Genomic DNA, 16,800 nt, shown 5'->3' with positions numbered 1-16,800 from the left:
CCCTACACTCTTCGAAGAGCAAATATTCCTCACTGAGAAAATCCCTGGCTCACCTGTACCAAGGTGAGGGGAATACACTCCAGAGACCAGGGCTCTGCCCCCAGTCTCCAGGCTCTGTTGCCAGGAGAAGGGGACAGGAATGGACTGGCACCATAAACCAGATGGATGGCAGAGCAGCTAACAGCAGAGCTGATCCATGTACTCCTGGTGAGAAGCAGCACTCAATAAGTGGCAGCCTTTTCTGTAGCCAGTGAAGTCCCTGAGCGCTGTCTATAGGTCACCCCACCTAAAGTATGTTGGAGCAGCAAAGACCAGGAGCAAGGGCAAGGCCCCGCACATCGGAGTGGGAAAGGAGGGCCTGCATGCTGGAATCACCCTCCCTGGCGGCCCCAGGGGCCAGGAACTTGTAGAAATCTGGATAAAGCACTGTTGACCCCTCCTGGTATTGAGACATCTGGGAGCTGAGGATCCAGCCAGGCAAGATGTCAGGCTCCCCCGACAGAGGGCGAGTGTTACACCTACCATTTCCCAGTTCAGCAGCATTGTCTCTGCCATGCTCTGATCTCGCCTAGCCGCAGGGGAAGCTGATAGCTGCACTGTCCATTGATGGTAACATGGACTCCTCCACAGCTGAAGGCACTGCAACCCACCACCTCCTTCCTTGCCCTTGAGGTGGTGCGTACTCTGGAGGGGGCCTCTAACACTGCCCTCTGGAGCACCCACACAAGAGCCGCCTGGGCAAGCAAGCCATTCGCCCCCTCTGGGTCCTAGGGAAGGACCTGCTTCACACTCCATGGCCATTGCTTCTGCAGTGCAGACTGCTGGGATCTGTAAGAGTTCCCCTCTGTAATCAGCCAGCCCATCAACCAGTGTAGCTGATCTTCTTTATCCCCTTCAAAAGTGATAAATAGGTGGCTCATCTGAAATGCAACCAGTGCTGCCCACCTTTGATGGCAGGGCCATTTGTATGTGAGCCCAAGAAGCCTCCTGAAGGAAGACTGGGACTTTACAAGGATGTTTTCTCAGCGCAGAGCAGTACATACATGGGAAGTGAAAGGCTTGAAGGATCTTACTGCTGCGTGCCACCCCTGATCCCCAACTTGAGCTGGGCAGGTGCTAGGTCTTAGGAAATGGGTAGGTCAGAAGCCAACTGTGTGTAGTAACTAACTAGATTCCAATCAACAGCCCATGGAGTTCAGGTCTGCAGCAGGATTCCCCCGGGGATCCTAGGTTTGGAGGGGGATATTCCTGTCCCAGAACTGATGGGTTCAGAGTGACTTGCCAAAGCACAGAGAGACAGCAGGAAAGAGCTCCTCTTGCAGGGATGTGTATTCTGGTTGGCCCGGTACAAGTTCAGCTCCAATCACACTAAACCAGGAAAGGCGTTTCTGCCAGCTGGTTCAGGTGACAGCACAAAGGAGCATGTTGGGACCAACACCCTCTCCCCCAGCACTGTGGAGATGGCGCCATCTCTCTAGACGCAGCCGCAGGGTCAAAGGGATGAAGAACTCTGGAGGCCCACGAGTGGTAAGAAACCAGAAACCAGCCTGGCTCAGACCTGGAGCCTTGTACAGTCCTGATTCCTGATCCATCCCAGGCACAGCCGCTGGCTGTTCACTTTTCAGGCTCTTGTGCTTCATGGCTTTCTGGAGCTTGTTGTCCCTGCGACCCTGTGGCTGCTTCTGGAAAGATGGTGCCCTGGGAACTGCTTAGCGATTTGCAGGTTGCAACTGCCCTTCTTCAGACTAGGTCTCTGTGTGTGAGCACCAGAGCCTCAGGCTGGTGTTGGGGAGACCTGGGTCCCAGAGCTGTCGACAATCTCTCACTGGGAATGATTGGCTCTCCAACAGGCCCTACTGCACTTCCTCCTTCTCAGGCCAGCCAGACATTCCTACGCAGAATGTCAGTCTTCCCAAATGGGGCCTTTGAGAGCTCCTGACGTGATAGCAGGAGGAACCCAAGAACCAGCCAGTGTGCTTCAGAGGGGCACCTGACCCAGAAGATGGGGGATTGGTCAGTTATCTTGTGGGGCTCTGTGAGGGACCTTCTAGGCTCCCAGCCCCACATGCAGAGAGTCCTTTCTCCTTGGTCAGGTGGGGTGCTGCTGTAGGCTTCTGATTGCTCCGCTGCAGAGATGCCTGTCACCTAGCCTAGCTCATGCCCCAGAGCCCTGGCCTTCCCTGCTGACAGCCATGGTTTCTTGGAGGCAGGCACGTTGTGGGCTCCGTTCTGTCTGGGCTGGCTGCCTGTCTGCTGAGAGGTGGAAGGTCCCCCGAGAGACCTGCAGATTCTGCAGCTGGGGACCCTTGCCAGCCCCGTGGCAGGATTTTTGGGGCAGGACTTGCTGGACCCCCCGCCCCTCCCGAGCTGGAATCATCAAGTGGGCTGTGCTCGGATTTCCCCAGCAGCACTCTGTATTTCCTAAAGAGAGAGAAGATCTGTGTGGGTCAAGCACCCAAGAAGGGCTGGTTCCTTGAGCCCTTCTGTTGCCTGACAGGGCTGGGCCATTGGCAGCTCCTTGCTCTCCTCAGGGAGGAGTGCACTGTGGGGGACAGGTGCCGCTATGACTCCTGCTCCTTAGCGTGTTGAGGCTCTGCTGAAGCCTGCACGGAGAGCTGAGCATGGCATTGCTGCTCCGGCTTCGTTAGTACCGTGTACAGCAGTCCCTGCTCACCGGCGCTCACAGTCTAATGCCTGCTGGGTAATTCTGGACACGCTGGCAGACCCGGGTGAAGGAGCTGACAACTACTCCTGAGAGGAGCTTGGAGAGACCATTCGTCTCTATGGTTAGTAGCTGGCTGGCTGATGTCCTGACCTGCTATTACCTCTGCCTTACAGGATCCCTGAGTCAGGTCATCTCTCTCCAGTGTGCACTTGGCTATGCCATCCTCGCTCCTGGGGGACACGGTGGGGCAGATTTCGGCAGTATTGTTAATCATTTTGTCCTTTTCTGCCACCTTCCTCCTGAGGATCCCAAAGCACTTTGCAAAGGGGATACCCTGGTTTACAGAGGGGAGACTGAGGAACAGGGAGGGGAAGTGGTTCAGCTAAGGCCATGCAGCAGGTCAGTGGAATAAAAAGTCTGGAATCAGCTGCCCACCCACTGTGACGGGGTTGGGTAGGTGCCAGGCCAGCAATGACAGCTGGGATGGAGTGCTGGGAAGAGCAAGATAACAATGGAGACGATGATGTGATTTTTAAGGTCCAATATCTTGTGACCTCATCAGGTTAGAAACATTGGCAAGTACGGTCCAGGACTGGCCCTGGGTTGGTGAGAAGAGAGCATGTTAGTCCCTGCCCTTCTGGCCGGTTGCTGCTGCCTTGTCCAGGGATCCACCAGCCTGAGAGCACAGGCAAGCAAGAATGCAGCGCGTGCTCATGGTTCTTCTCTTTCCCTTGCAGGTCAGACTCCAGAGCCCAAACCTCCTGGCTCTTCCCCACAGAAAGCAGAGACTAATATGGTGAGGCCCTTGGGCTGCCCTTGCCCCAAGGGGGGACTTCCTGAGTTGGTAACAAATTCTAGGACCTGGCCAGTGTTTCCGGGGTGGCACTGGCCCCATCTGAGGCTGGGGCAGCATCTCTGTGCGTGGGCAGAGGAGCCTGAGGTGTGCTGCTGGGAACCAGCCTGTGGAGAGGGCAATATGGCTGCATGGACAAGTGGCAATGGGTGACTGGCCCTAGGAGCAGACAGATGCCATGGGAAGGCACATCAGTGTAAAGCTATTGAGTGGTTCCCAGCGTCGCCTGATGCATGCCCTCACCCTGTTTCCCCCCCTGGCCCATGGCTGTTCATTTCACTCGCAAAAGCCTGGGACCCTGAAAAGACCAAATTCCTTCCCTGCTCCCTAGGGTGGGATTAATGGGTGCTACACTCCCTGCTGATTGGGGCTCGTCAGTCACCAGCTCTGAGCTTGCTGCTGCTTTGGCCATGTCTGCACCCCTGGGCAGTGCATCCCATTCAGGGCTTGGCTCCCTGGCATGGGGTGTGTCCATAGGTACAAGCACCTGCTGGGTGTTTGGCTTGAGAGCAGTGAATGGGGCTGGGGTGGGCACCTGGGGGTCTGCAGGTACTGCCTGAGATGGGGGCAGCGGGAGGCACCACCAGCAGCAGCTTCAGGGAGAAGGGTACTGGCCATGAGGACTGGGCCTTTGCCATGTGGGTTGTTGGGGGAAAGGGGTGTTCGCTAGCACAGGACACAGACTTGCCCCTTTCTGGATCTTGATAGGTGTCTGCAAAGGCCTCCTCAGCCCAGATGTCCCCAGCCCCCCCACCGCCACCAGTTCCAGCCACGCCTCGGAAGAACAAGGCTGCTATGTGCAAACCATTGATGCAGAACCGGGGTGTGTCCTGCAAGATAGAGGTGAAGTCCAAGGGATGTCAGACAGGTAAGAGCATATGCTGTGTCTTCCTGGGGCAGCAGGGACCACTGGGACAAGCTCCTGAGTGTGTGTAAACTCACTGAACACCCAGCACCAAATTGAGAGGGGAGTGGGAGTGGCTGTAACTCCTGTGCAGAAAGCCTGGAGGGGAGGGGAACCAACTCACCAGTAGGTGCCAGCCAAAGAGAGGTGGTCTGCCCCTGCTGAGTGCGGAGCAAGTTGGCCCAGTCCACATTCTAGCTTACTCCTCGAAGAGCACCTGTGCCACCGGCCCCTGTAAGCTCCTCACCCCTTCCTTTAGAAAGCCAGAAAATTCTGTACCTTTTGCTTGCTAACTGGCTAACTGGCCACTTCCCCAGCAATCCCCACTACTTAGCCCCTGCTGGTGCTGCATGCATCCCAACAGTAGGCATGAGGGGACTGTGCCTTCTCCTTAGGGCCAAGTGGGATTTTCAACTCTGGCAGTTCTTGCATGCCACTCCAGAGAGCCAGTCTCATTTGGGGGCCGGGGGGCAAGCTGACTATGCACAGGCTCTGGGCGGCAGCAGCATCCCAGCCAGCCTGCCAACGGGCTCCAGGCAGACTGCCGAAGAGGTCTGTCCGGGCGAGCCATTGATGTGCTCGTGGCAGTCCCTTCTTGGGGGAGTCAGCCATCTAAATGCCATTAGCACTGTAAGACGTGTCCCTGGCCATCGGTTCTCTAGGAGAGGAGGGTTTGCAGCAATAGCCCATCACACAGGATTTGCCTGTGAGTTAAGGGAGCTCATGTCCGGGTGTGCATGCAGGACCAGGTAGCGCTGCAATGGGTGTCCGCATAGGGAAGAGAGTGAGATTTACAGCCAGCCAGGGGTGCTGCAAGGAATAGAACCAAGGGGGCGTGCAAGGGAGAGACTGGTCCCCATCCGAGCCAGCAGAAGGCGCTGACATGCCCTTTGTTCTGTGCCAGAGGCAGACTGGAAGCCACAGGTGATTGTCTTGCCGATCCCTGTCCCGATCTTCGTGCCTGTGCCTATGCATATGTACTGCCAGAAAGTACCCGTGCCTTTCTCCATGCCTGTCCCGGTAAGCAACACACCCATCTGCTCGAGCTCCCCTTCCCCTGACTCTCCTCTTCTGCACGGGCCTCTCTGAGCCCCCCTTCCTTCCTCTCTCCTGGCTTTGGGTGCACTTGGCAGAGCCAGTTTGCTGTCAGGTGCGGGCCCCAAAGCGGAGGTTGTGTTTGGCTCTGACCTCTGCCTGGTGTCCTGCTGACTGATAGGTGCCTGTGCCAATGTTCCTGCCCACAACGCTGGAGAGCACGGATAAGATAGTGGAGACCATTGAGGAGCTGAAGGTGAAGATCCCTTCCAATCCCCTGGAGGCTGACATCCTGGCCATGGCCGAGATGATCGCAGAGGCTGAGGAGCTGGACAAGGCATCCTCAGACCTGTGTGGTAGGTTTCATCGCCATTCCATGTGCTGGAGCCCCTCTCAGGACCTGGCCTGGGCTCAGTTGCTACAAAAGACAGCCCTTCTGTCCATGCTCCAGCTTCTGCACAGCCTGAGGGGTGGGCGGTGGTTGCTAACTGTGGGGAGCACCACCACTAAGATGGATGCCACTGAAAAGGCACCTTAAGAGCTGTGTTTCTGGCACAGAGCTGTGCTTGCAGCCCTGTCTGGTGGGGATGGGAGTACTACACATGTACCTTAACCACCCTGGGTTCATTTCCAAATGATTTATTTTAAAATGGAGTTCCTGGCAGGAGTGCAGGTCACTGTCCCTCATGGGCTATGGGTGTGCAGCACTGCACACGGAGTAAGCATTTCCCAAGCAGTCACCTGAGAGCTGCGTTTCTTGAGTCCTATTTTGCAGCCTCTGACTTGGTCTCCGGGAGAGGCCCTGGGGCCGCTCCGAGCACTGGAGAAGGCTCTGCAGCGTGGCTTTTAGGGAGGTCAGCTGAACTTTAGCACAGAGCCTCAGCCTATGAGAGTCTATTTAATTCTGCAAGTGTCATTTGACCCATTATGTCTGTTTCCAGTTGGAGGGGGTGGGGGAGGCTAATTTGGAGCGTGAGTATCCTGAGCTGCTCTTGTATCCTCAGACCTGGTGAGTAACCAGAGCGCAGAGGGTCTCCTGGAGGACTGCGACCTGTTTGGGCCAGCGAGAGATGATGTGTTAGCCATGGCTGTCAAGATGGCAAATGTCTTGGATGAACCTGGCCAGGACCTGGAGGCCGACTTCCCCAAAAGTAAGAGCAGGCTGCGTGGGGCACAGGGACGCATTCAGACTGCCCTAGGGACCCTGCTGCACAGGCAGCATTTACAGAGGAACTGTCCCTGTCAAAGAAACAAATGGCCAGCTGGGCACACAGGGCCAGTGGCAGCTGGAGGCAGAGGGGGCGGATATGTTTGAGGGGTGGAGCTGGTCCCTCCAACATGAGCATCAGGAGAGACCAAGAGGGCAGTGAACATGCTGAAGTCTCTCTGTACAATTGCAGGGAAGCCAGTTAGGCTCAGCAGTGACCCTGGGCCCTGGCAAGTCAGGTTCACTACGTGCAGCCTATAAAGGGCAGGGAGTGGGAGGCCCACACTGCATGGCATAAGGAGTAATATCAGGGAGACACAGATCAGTTTAGCAGCAAAACCTGCAGAAAGGTGAGTCCAGGACGAAGCGGGGTATGGCTGTGCCAGATCCCTTGGAGAATCCTGGCTCAGCTCTGGTGTGTCTCAAAGTGAGCTTGGCTGCTCTGGATTGTGACAGTGTCCCCTAAATAGGGCTTTACCGAAGGCTAGTGCCAAGTGACCTCTGAGCAGGGCGAGGCATCCATCAGGGAATGGGTTAGGTCTGTCCTTCGATAAATCTGCTCCAGGGATCTGGCTGAATAAACAGCAGACTGATCCAATGTGCCGAGGCCAGAAGTGTGGGCAGGAAATAGAGCAGGCAACTCCACAGGGGGCTGGCTCATTGGCTAGGCAGGTGCAGGTCAGCGATCCCTGGAGTACTTAGCAGGGCCCCTCACTGTCAAGGAGTGGGAGACTCCAATGAGCCAAGTACTGTGGGACTGAGGGAGCGTGCTTACAAGCCCTGTACCCAGCAGGGCAGCGGCCTGGCCACAGCGTTGGAAGAGGGAGAGGATTTGGGACCATGGCACAAGAGGGGCTCGAGAGGTGCCTTTGGGGAACCCCCCTCAAAGGGTTGGTTTGCTGAATTCTTTCAGAGGCCCAGCGTTACCATGCACTATGGCTTGGTGCTGTCAGTGCTGCTGCCTGCCATTGGCTGGGGCTAGGAGATCTCCCTGGGGGGATCCCTGGGTAATGCCCACATTGGCCCGGCTGGCTCTGTCCCTTTGGGGGGATGGCGTGGCTGGCAAAATCCCACACCTTTGAACCCTTCTGTGCTGCCTTGTTTCCCGTCAGACCCTCTGGACATTAACCCCAGTGTGGATTTCCTCTTTGACTGTGGCCTAGTGGGGCCAGATGATGTATCCACAGATCCAGACCTCCCTCGCACCATTCGGAAGGTGAGTGCTGCGTGTGCGGGGCTGCAGTGGCCCAGGGCAGCTGGTGGGCATTGCCTGCTGAACGCTGTGGGGTTCTGGTCTCAGTTTGGGCCGTGTGGGAGGCAGGAGGTGGACTGTGGGAGGGAGTTTTGCCACTGAGTGGGCTGCAGCCCAGATGCCAGGTTCTCTCCTTGGATGCAACCTAGATGGAGCTACTATAAGGTGGGTGCAAAACTGTTTGGAAAACCGTTCCCAGAGAGTAGTTATCAGTGGTTCACAGTCATGCTGGAAAGGCATAACGAGTGGGATCCTGCAGGGATCAGTTCTGGCTCTGTTCAATATCTTCATCAATGATTTAGATAATGGCATAGAGAGTACACTTACAAAGTTTGCAGATGATACTAAACTTGGAGGGCTTGCAAGTGGTTTGGAGGATAGGATTAAAATTCAAAATGATCTGGACAAACTGGAGAAATGGTCTGAAGTAAATAGGATGAAATTCAGTAAGGACAAATGCAAAGTACTCCATTTAGGAAGGAAGAATCAGTTGCACACATACAAAATGGGAAATGACTGCCTAGGAAGGAGTACTGCGGAAAGGGATCTGGGGGTCATAGTGGACCATAAGCTAAATATGAATCAATAGTGTAACGCTGTTGCAAAAAAAGCAAACATCATTCTGGGATGTATTAGCAGGACTGTTGTAAGCAAGACACGAGAAGTAATTCTTCCAGTCTACTCCACGCTGATTAGGCCTGTCTCCAGTTCTGAGCACCACATTTCAGGAAGGATGTGGCAAAATTGGAGAAAGTCCAGAGAAGAGCAACAAAAACGATTAAAGGCCTAGAAAACATGACCTTTGAGGGAAGATTGGAAAAACTGAGTTTATTTAGTCTGGAAAAGAGAAGACTGAGAGGGGACATGATAACAGTTTTCAAGTACATAAAAGGTTGTTACAAAGAGGAGGGAGGAAAAATTATTGTTCTTAACCTCTGAGGATAGGACAAGAAGTAATGGGCTTAAATTGCAGGGAGGGCGGTTTAGGTTGGACATTAGGAAAAAATTCCTAACTGTCAGGGTAGTTAAGCACTGGAATAAATTGCCTAGGGAGGAATCTTTGTGGAATCTCCATCATTGGAGATTTTTAAGAGCAGGTTGGACAAACACCTGTCAGGGATGGTCTAGATAATACTTAGTCCTGCCTTGAGTGCAGGGAACTGGACTAGATGACCTCTTGCAGTGCCTTTCAGTCCAGTGATTCTATGTCCTGCTAGGTGCCGTCTTGCTGGAGATTTTCCTTCTGAAGGAGCCAGGCTACTCAGCTCTAAGTGTAGAGGGGTCCTGAGTTCAATTGAACACAATAGTCAGCCTGTTAGAGGGTATAGGGCTGTCTGTAGCTGTGTCTGAACACAGACTGCTAAACAAACCTTGGGAATGTCACATGAAGATCAAATGCTCAGCTGAGCATATCTCTGACTTCCCTGACCCAGAGAACTTTGGCCCTCAGAGCTTCTAGGCTTTATTGGTTTTGCTGTGGGAGTTCACAGCCTCTGTTAACATTTTGAATTAGTGCCATTATTGCAGCTCCTGTTGCGCGGGAGAGGGCTGGTCTGATGGTTGGCCGTCTCCTTTTGGTGATAGCTCCGTGGCTGCCCCCGGTCTGCCCTCATTGATAGCAGGTTTTGGTCCTTTGCCCCAGCAGTGCCAGCACTGGTCTGTTGTAGCACGCTGTGAGGATGGGTTGTTCCTGCATGCCAAACGTGCTAATAAGGCATCTGAGCCTGGTCTCACAGCTGATTGCCCTAACCATTACTGTTGTGGGCGTTCAGGAGAGGCCTTCCAGTCCTATGTTTCTGAGTCTGTGGGCATTCTGGGATCCTTTGGGACTGTCAGTAACACCTGCCTTTGCACTACGTATGCTCTGGCATTCCCAGCCTTACGGTGCACTTCTCCGCAGGGTCAGAAGCGTCTCGTGCTCTCCGAAAGCTGCTCCCGGGACTCCATGAGCAGCCAGCCCAGCTGCACAGGACTGAATTATTCGTATGGGGTGAATGCCTGGAAGTGCTGGGTGCAGACAAAGTATGCCGGCGGGGAGTCCAGCAAGGGAGAGGAGCTGCGCTTTGGGCGTAAGTGCTACCTCTGCCCCAGGGATTGCTGGGAGGGGTTGCAGCATCAGGCTGCAAAGCCCAGTGGGCCTGGGAAGCCTGTCCAAGGAGCCCCTGAGTCCAGCGAGCCCCAGGGACCTGTCCCCAACGCCAGCAGCCAGGCTCCCTTGTCAGCACTGAGCATTCCACCCCCACGAGAGCTCTTGCCTGAGGTTGATCTGCTTCTGTCTCTGCAGCTAAGCCCATGCGCATCAAAGAGGATATCCTGGCCTGCACCGCTGCCGAGCTCAACTATGGTCTTGCCCAGTTCGTCAAGGAGATAACACGGCCCAATGGCGAGCGCTATGAGCCAGACAGCATCTATTACCTCTGCCTCGGCATCCAGCAGGTAGGGGGGCTCCCCTGGCCTTGTGTTCTGCATCCTGATGCCAGGCAATGGGAGAGCGTGGGCAGGCCTTCCACACCCCCCTCACCCTAGTACCAGTAGGCTCTCTCCTGGGCCTCACATCCTCCCCACCCAAACCTGTAGCCAAGGGTGCGGGGCTCCCCTGGCCTGCTCCCCCCATGACCCCTAGTAACTATCAGTTCTTTGTGTTCTAGCTGTGTGAGGATCACACTGGGGGCTGTCTCTTCAGGTGTTTTTTTTTTCCAAGGCCTCTAACTCTCCTCACCTTTCTCTGAACTCCCTCTAATTCTGCAATGTGTGATCTGACCGGTACTAGGAATGGCCAGGCTGGGTCAGAACAAAGGTCCATCTAGCCCTGTATCCTGTCTCTGACAGTGGCCAATGCCAGGTGCCCCAGAGGGAGTGAACAGAACAGGTCATCATCAAGGGATCCATCCCCTGTTGCCCATTCCCAGCTTCTGGCAAACAGAGGCGAGGGACACCATCCCTGTCCATCCTGGGTAATAGCCAGTGATGGGCCTATCCTCCATGAACTTATCTAATTCTTTTTTGAACCCTGTTATAGCCTTGGCCTTCACAACATTCTCTGGCAAGGAGTTCCACAGATTGACTGTGCGTTGTGTGAAAAGATACTTCATTTTGTTTGTTTTAAACCTGCTGCCTATTAATTTAATTTGGTGACCCCTAGTTTGCGTGTTATGAGAAGGAGTAAATAACACTTCCTTATTTACTTTTTCCACACCAGTCATAAATTTATAGACCTCTGTCATATCTCCCCTTAGTCATCTCTTTTCCAAGCTGAAAAGTCCCAGTCTTATTAATCTCGTCTCATACGGAAGCTGTTCCAAACCCCTAATAATTTTCATTGCCCTTTTCTGAACCTTTTCCATGTCCAGTGTATCCTTTGTGAGATGGGGTGACGACACCTGCTCGCAGTGTTCAAGGTGTGGGCATACCATGGATTTATACAGAGGCAACATGATACCCTGTGATAGAGTCTCTGCAGCAGTCTTCCTTGCTCAGTCAGATGCACCCATTTATTCCACGTAGGTGTGTGCGCGCCCAGCACACCGGAGCTGGAGAATTTAGCTTAGCAGTACCTGGAGAAGGCGGAGCTCGCGCCTCATGCTGATAGTCCCTCCCTGGCTATTGCAGGCCAGCGCTGCCTCTACCCCCTCCGTTCCTTCTTCCTGGCCGGAGCCGGAGCGCTGTGTGGCTTCTAACCTCACAATGTCTTAGTGCCTTTCTCCAGCTGGGTCTAGTTAACTAGTGCCCTTAGTCTGGCGTCTGTTAGTCTTAGTTCCAGTATTTCCCTGGTGACGGCATCACTAGGGATTAAACACTGTCCGCCGTGTGCGGGGTGATCCCAGCAACAGTCCCCACACGCAGAGCTTGCTGTGCTCAGACAAAGGCTACGGCAAGGAGTGGTGTTCGGTTTACAAATCATTCACCAAACGGACTCAGGTAGCGAGAGACCTTGGTCTGAAGCAGCGCCTGCTTGAACAGGCATGTGACCTGTTTCGGCCCCAAGGCCTACATGGGATCGGAAGTCGCCCTCCGGTTCTGAGAGTGCTGCTGTTTCACAGTCTGGAGCTGGTACCTCCCTGAAGAGATGGAGGAGTCTCTCCCTGCTGAGTATGCCAAGCAAGAGGTCTCATAGGACTGGTCATGGCTGCTTCAGGTTGTGTGGGTACTCGTCTGCTTCCTCCAGAAGGAGTGTGGACCGAAACGATGCATTGGAGCAGTTTCCCTCAACCACTCCCCGGTACTGCACAGGGAGGTCAGAGACCCTGTACTGTTGTCTCCAGTTCTGGCCCCCTGGCATCCATTGAGTCTGGTACCGACAAGGGTGATGCCAGCACTGGCTGTTTCTGTAGCAAGCGGCAGTGGACCTCTGCTTTTGCGTCCCGACTTCTTCCTTGGTCCAGGACTTTGCCAGGGCTGCATCGTTTATAGCCCATTGACTGGGCAGGCTGCTGAACCGAACAGAAGAACAGCCATACTCGGTCAGACCAAAGGTCTATCTAGCCCAGTATTCTATTGTGACGGATTTGGTCACAGAGACCCCCTTGGGACGGAATTACCTCTGAGCCCATTTTCCACTGCCAGCTTGGGACTCCAGAACCCTGCCTTGTTGAGCCAGACACGCTAGCTTCTGCAACACAGACCCAGGGGCTGGTCCATGCCTCCAACGCTGCAGACTTTAACCAAAAGCTGCTCAGCAAGTCACCTATTTCCAGCACCCCGACACCAAGCTCCCAATGGGATCCAAACCCGAAATAAATCTGTTTTACTCTGTATAAAGCTTATATAGGGTAAATTAATAAATTGTCCACTCTCTATAACACTGATAGAGAGAAATGCACAGCTGTTCGCTCCCCCAGGTATTAATCACTTATTCTGGGTTTACTAATAAACAAAAGTGATTTTATTAAATATAAAAAGTAGGATTTAAGTGGTTTCAAGTGATAACAGACAGAACAACGTGAGTTACCAAGCAAAATAAAAAACACACAAGTCTAAGCCTAATACATTTAGAAACTGAATACAGGTAAATCTCACCCTCAGAGATAAGCTTCTTTCCAATAAGCTTCTTTCACAGTCTAGACTCTTTTCTAGTCTGGGCCCAATCTTTCCCCTGGTACAGTCCTTGTTAGTTCCAGCTCAGGTGGTAACTAACAGGGGGATTTCTTATGATTGCAGCCCCCTTTGTTCTGTTCCACCCCCTTTTATGGCTTTGGCACAAGGTGGGAATCTTTTGTCTCTCTGGGTCCCCACCCCTCCTTCTAAATGGAAAGGCACCATGTTTAAGGTGGATTCCAGTACCAGGTGACATGGTCACATGTCCTGTGAGACCCCAAGCCTCCATTCTTCCCGGCCTGACTCACAGGAACACAGGAAGGCTTACAAGTCAACAGAGCCATTTACAACCAATGGCTATCAAGATTCCTGGTTAATGGGAGCTATCAAGATTCCAAACCACCATTAATGACCCACACTTTGCATAGTTACAATAGGACTTCAGAGTAATACTTCATATTTCTAGCTTCAGATACAAGACAGATACATTCATACAAATAGGATGAACACTGTAGATTATAAGCTTTGTAATGGTACCTGACGAGACCTTTTGCATAAGGTATATTCCAGTTAGGTTTATAAGTGTGTATATAATGTATTTCCATAAAACATATGGAGTGCAATGTCACACCTGTTTTCCGACAGTGGCCAGTGCCGGGTGCCCCAGAGGAAATGAACGGTACAGATAATCATCCAGTGATCCATCCCCTGTCGCTCATTCCCAGCTTCTGGCCAACAGAGGCTCGGGACACCATCCCTGCCCATCTGGCTAATAGCCATTGATGGACCTGTGGATCTGTCAGCACCACACACCGATGTTTCCCTTCCACAGTCAGTGGAAGTGGGGCTGGGACCAGGCTCATCACAAGGGATCTCCTCAGTGCCAGGAACAACTCTGGTATCCCGTTGTGAGCGTGCACTCATCACTCTCCACTTTGGCTCCGTCAGTCACCTGGGTACCACTGCTGGTTTTGAGGTTGACACCACTTCCAGCACCAGAAATGATGGAGGTGTAGTCAGTGCCGGTGATTCTGTTTCCACCATAGGCCCCAATTCCCTCCATTCTGGGCTATGGGTGAGTCAGACTGGTTGCTCACACGCTCTGGGCAGCTGCCACCTTGATCCCCTGACACCCCGGATTCCTTGGCGTCCAGGTCGGGATCTTCCTCCTCTCGCTGTCCATTGCCTGACCTGCATCGGGGGCTGTTCATGGAGTCCAGTCTCTGGGTATTCGGTGCAAAGGAACTGAGGCGGGGAAGGGCGCCGGCCACCTTAGATAGCCAGGGGAAAGGCTTTGAGCACGAGGTCCGAGTGCCGCCTCCTATGGGTACTGCTAGGGAAACTTCTCCAGCTCCAGCACGCTGGGCACACACCAAGTGAAATACACGTCTGCAGCACACTTACAGTACAGAACCATTTCATCCTGTGCCCAACACTGCTGTCTCCCTTCACTGACCATGTGTTCTCTCCCTTCTAGTACCTGCTGGAGAACAACCGGATGGTGAATATCTTCACAGACCTTTACTACCTGACCTTCGTGCAGGAGCTGAACAAGTCCCTGAGTGGCTGGCAGCCCACACTCCTACCAAACAGTACGTGTCCTTTATTAGCGGCCACTACGGTCAAGCTCTCAGGCCTGGCTGGAGTTGGCCAAGCGGGGACCACCTTTGCCCCTTCCCCTCCTTGGGATGCTTCTGAGGGAAGTTTGCCATAGGAGACAAGTGGATCCTTGAATCCTCCTGAGCGCACAGAGCCAGGCCTGCCCACCCTTATTCCTAGAGGGGGAAGTCCACTGCCCCTGCTGCATCTTGGAGCTGCATGTAACCTCTCCCCAGGACCCAACAGCAGAGCTGGGCCAGGGGTTGTCGGCAGTTGGGATTCAGCATCTCAGGCTGGCTGAGGGTTGAATCCAGGCTAGCAGGTGCCCATGAAAACCACATTCTCTGTCCAGATACAATAGGGGACTCTCCATCCAGCCACTTTTGGACCAGGCTGCTGCTTTCCATAGCAGGGGAAGGCCCTGCCCCAGCCTTTGGGTAGCACTGTGTCAGACCCGGGGGCTTATGAACCCTTGTCTGCTTCCCAACTCCCAGGCCAGAGGTCTTTGATCTCCCTGGCTTCCTGGCATAGTCCAAGCAGTAACAGAGAGCCATTCCAAGTTAGACACCTTCATAAGGGCTGTGCTTTCCCATTCCGGGCCCCAGGCTGGGTGCCCTTGTCTCCATGCACCCTGAGAGCAGTCAAGTTAACTGTCCCAGCCTCTTGCCTGCCAGGGGAAGCTCTTGGGCTGGAGCAGTTTGCCTGGCTTTTGCATGGGAGTTGCCTGTTCCTGTCCTGCCTGCTGCTCTCCCTTTCTCTCTGACTGTACCAGCACATGCAGCAGTGCGTGACACTTCGTACCGAGCTGTGGGGCGGGGGCCCCTTGGTATGGTCCGGGGCTGGCTTGCACCAGCTGTGCTGTGGTGGGTTAACCTAGGTTGGGTCATGGCTGGGGAGGGTACAGTGGGACAGCTCCCAGCCTGGTGTCAGCAAGCATGGCTCCTCTCGCTACTCCACAGGGCAAGGGGCTCTGTTGTAACAGGTGTTGTCCTTCCACTGAACCATTGAGCCAAGCTCCCTCTGCCCCAGGCAGGGAGAGAGATCCGGGGGAGGGCCCCAGTGCCCTGGTTGATGTTCCCCTGACACACGTGGCTTAAGCTGGGCTGGTGGTGGTGGCGGCAGCAGCCACATCCCCTCCAGTCTCCCTGCCGGGCCAGAGCTTGCCGGGGAGCCCACAGCATTACAGACGCGTGTGACCCAGCTTCTTCCGCTGTGTGCTTGCAGACACGATCTTTTCCCGCGTGGAGGAGGAGCATCTCTGGGAGTGTAAGCAGCTGGGGGTGTACTCCCCCTTTGTCCTCCTCAACACCCTCATGTTCTTCAACACCAAGTTCTTCGGCCTGCAGACTGCGGAGGAGCACATGCAGCTGTCCTTCACCAACGTGGTGCGCCAGTCCCGCAAGTGCACTACAGCCCGGGGCACCACCAAGGTGGTGAGCATCCGCTACTACGCCCCCGTCCGGCAGAAAAAAGGGCGAGGTAGGGGCCTGCACGTGTCTGTCTCCCCGCCCCTGCCCCGTGTGTGCACTGCTCTGACTTGGCCTCTCTCTGCAGACAGCAGTTCTGGGAAGCGGAAGCGAGAGGAGGAGCTGCCGATCCTGGAGCAGCGGGAGAACAGGATGAACCCGCTCCGGTGCCCGGTCAAGTTCTATGAATTCTATCTCTCCAAATGGTGAGTCTCCTAGGGAGAGGGAGCCACCGTCCATCTGCCGGGGTATCCCCTGCACTCCTGCAGCCCCGTGTGCCCAGTCTGGCCCCTTGACTGGCTGGAAGGACATTGTGGAGCAGCCCAGCTGCCCCCGACATGTGCTGCCTTTGCAAAGAGCTGTGCAGAGCACTGACTGCCAGGGCCCTGCCAGTGAAGCAGGAGGCATGGGGTGTGTGTCTCCAGGGGCTGGTTTCTCACATCCCCAAGTCCTGTCTGTGTCTGCCATTGCTGGAGTGCTGTGATCACAGCTCTAGGGCTGAGTAACTCGTCTCAGTGGGCGCCACCCTCAGTGGGCATTCTTACGACGAGGTTTAAGAGAGAACTGGTTAAATTCATGGAGGTTAAGTCCATTAATGGCTATTAGCCAGGATGGGTAAGGAATGGTGTCCCTAGCCTCTGTTTGTCAGAGGGTGGAGATGGATGGCGGGAGAGAGATCACTAGATCATCACCTGTTAGGTTAGCTCCCTCTGGGGCACCTGGCGTCGGCCACTGTCGGCAGACAGGGCACGGGGCTGGATGGACCTTTGGTCTCACCCCGTCTG

General features: G+C 54.4%; 1 protein-coding gene across 7 annotated transcripts in view; it reads left to right on the top strand.

Annotated features, from left to right (window-relative positions):
• Nucleotides 1-16,800, top strand: part of ZMYM3 (zinc finger MYM-type containing 3) — a 67,191-nt gene that overhangs the window by 48,432 nt on the left and 1,959 nt on the right. For 6 of the 7 annotated variants that reach the window (XM_073358655.1, XM_073358654.1, XM_073358657.1 and 3 more), the window contains 11 exons: nucleotides 3,403-3,461; nucleotides 4,227-4,386; nucleotides 5,327-5,442; nucleotides 5,639-5,813; nucleotides 6,462-6,608; nucleotides 7,777-7,880; nucleotides 9,817-9,985; nucleotides 10,201-10,352; nucleotides 14,428-14,542; nucleotides 15,774-16,028; nucleotides 16,104-16,221. In XM_073358655.1, the coding sequence (XP_073214756.1) occupies nucleotides 3,403-3,461; nucleotides 4,227-4,386; nucleotides 5,327-5,442; nucleotides 5,639-5,813; nucleotides 6,462-6,608; nucleotides 7,777-7,880; nucleotides 9,817-9,985; nucleotides 10,201-10,352; nucleotides 14,428-14,542; nucleotides 15,774-16,028; nucleotides 16,104-16,221 (1,570 nt within the window). The remainder of the gene's footprint in view (nucleotides 1-3,402; nucleotides 3,462-4,226; nucleotides 4,387-5,326; nucleotides 5,443-5,638; nucleotides 5,814-6,461; nucleotides 6,609-7,776; nucleotides 7,881-9,816; nucleotides 9,986-10,200; nucleotides 10,353-14,427; nucleotides 14,543-15,773; nucleotides 16,029-16,103; nucleotides 16,222-16,800) is intronic. The other variant, XM_073358656.1, reaches the window with a different exon arrangement.

The sequence above is a fragment of the Lepidochelys kempii genome, chromosome 9 (genome assembly GCF_965140265.1).
Source record: "Lepidochelys kempii isolate rLepKem1 chromosome 9, rLepKem1.hap2, whole genome shotgun sequence".
Classification (NCBI taxonomy): Eukaryota; Metazoa; Chordata; order Testudines; family Cheloniidae; genus Lepidochelys; species Lepidochelys kempii.
The sequence above is the reverse complement of the archived record's forward strand: the minus strand, read 5'-3'. Positions and strand labels throughout refer to the sequence as shown.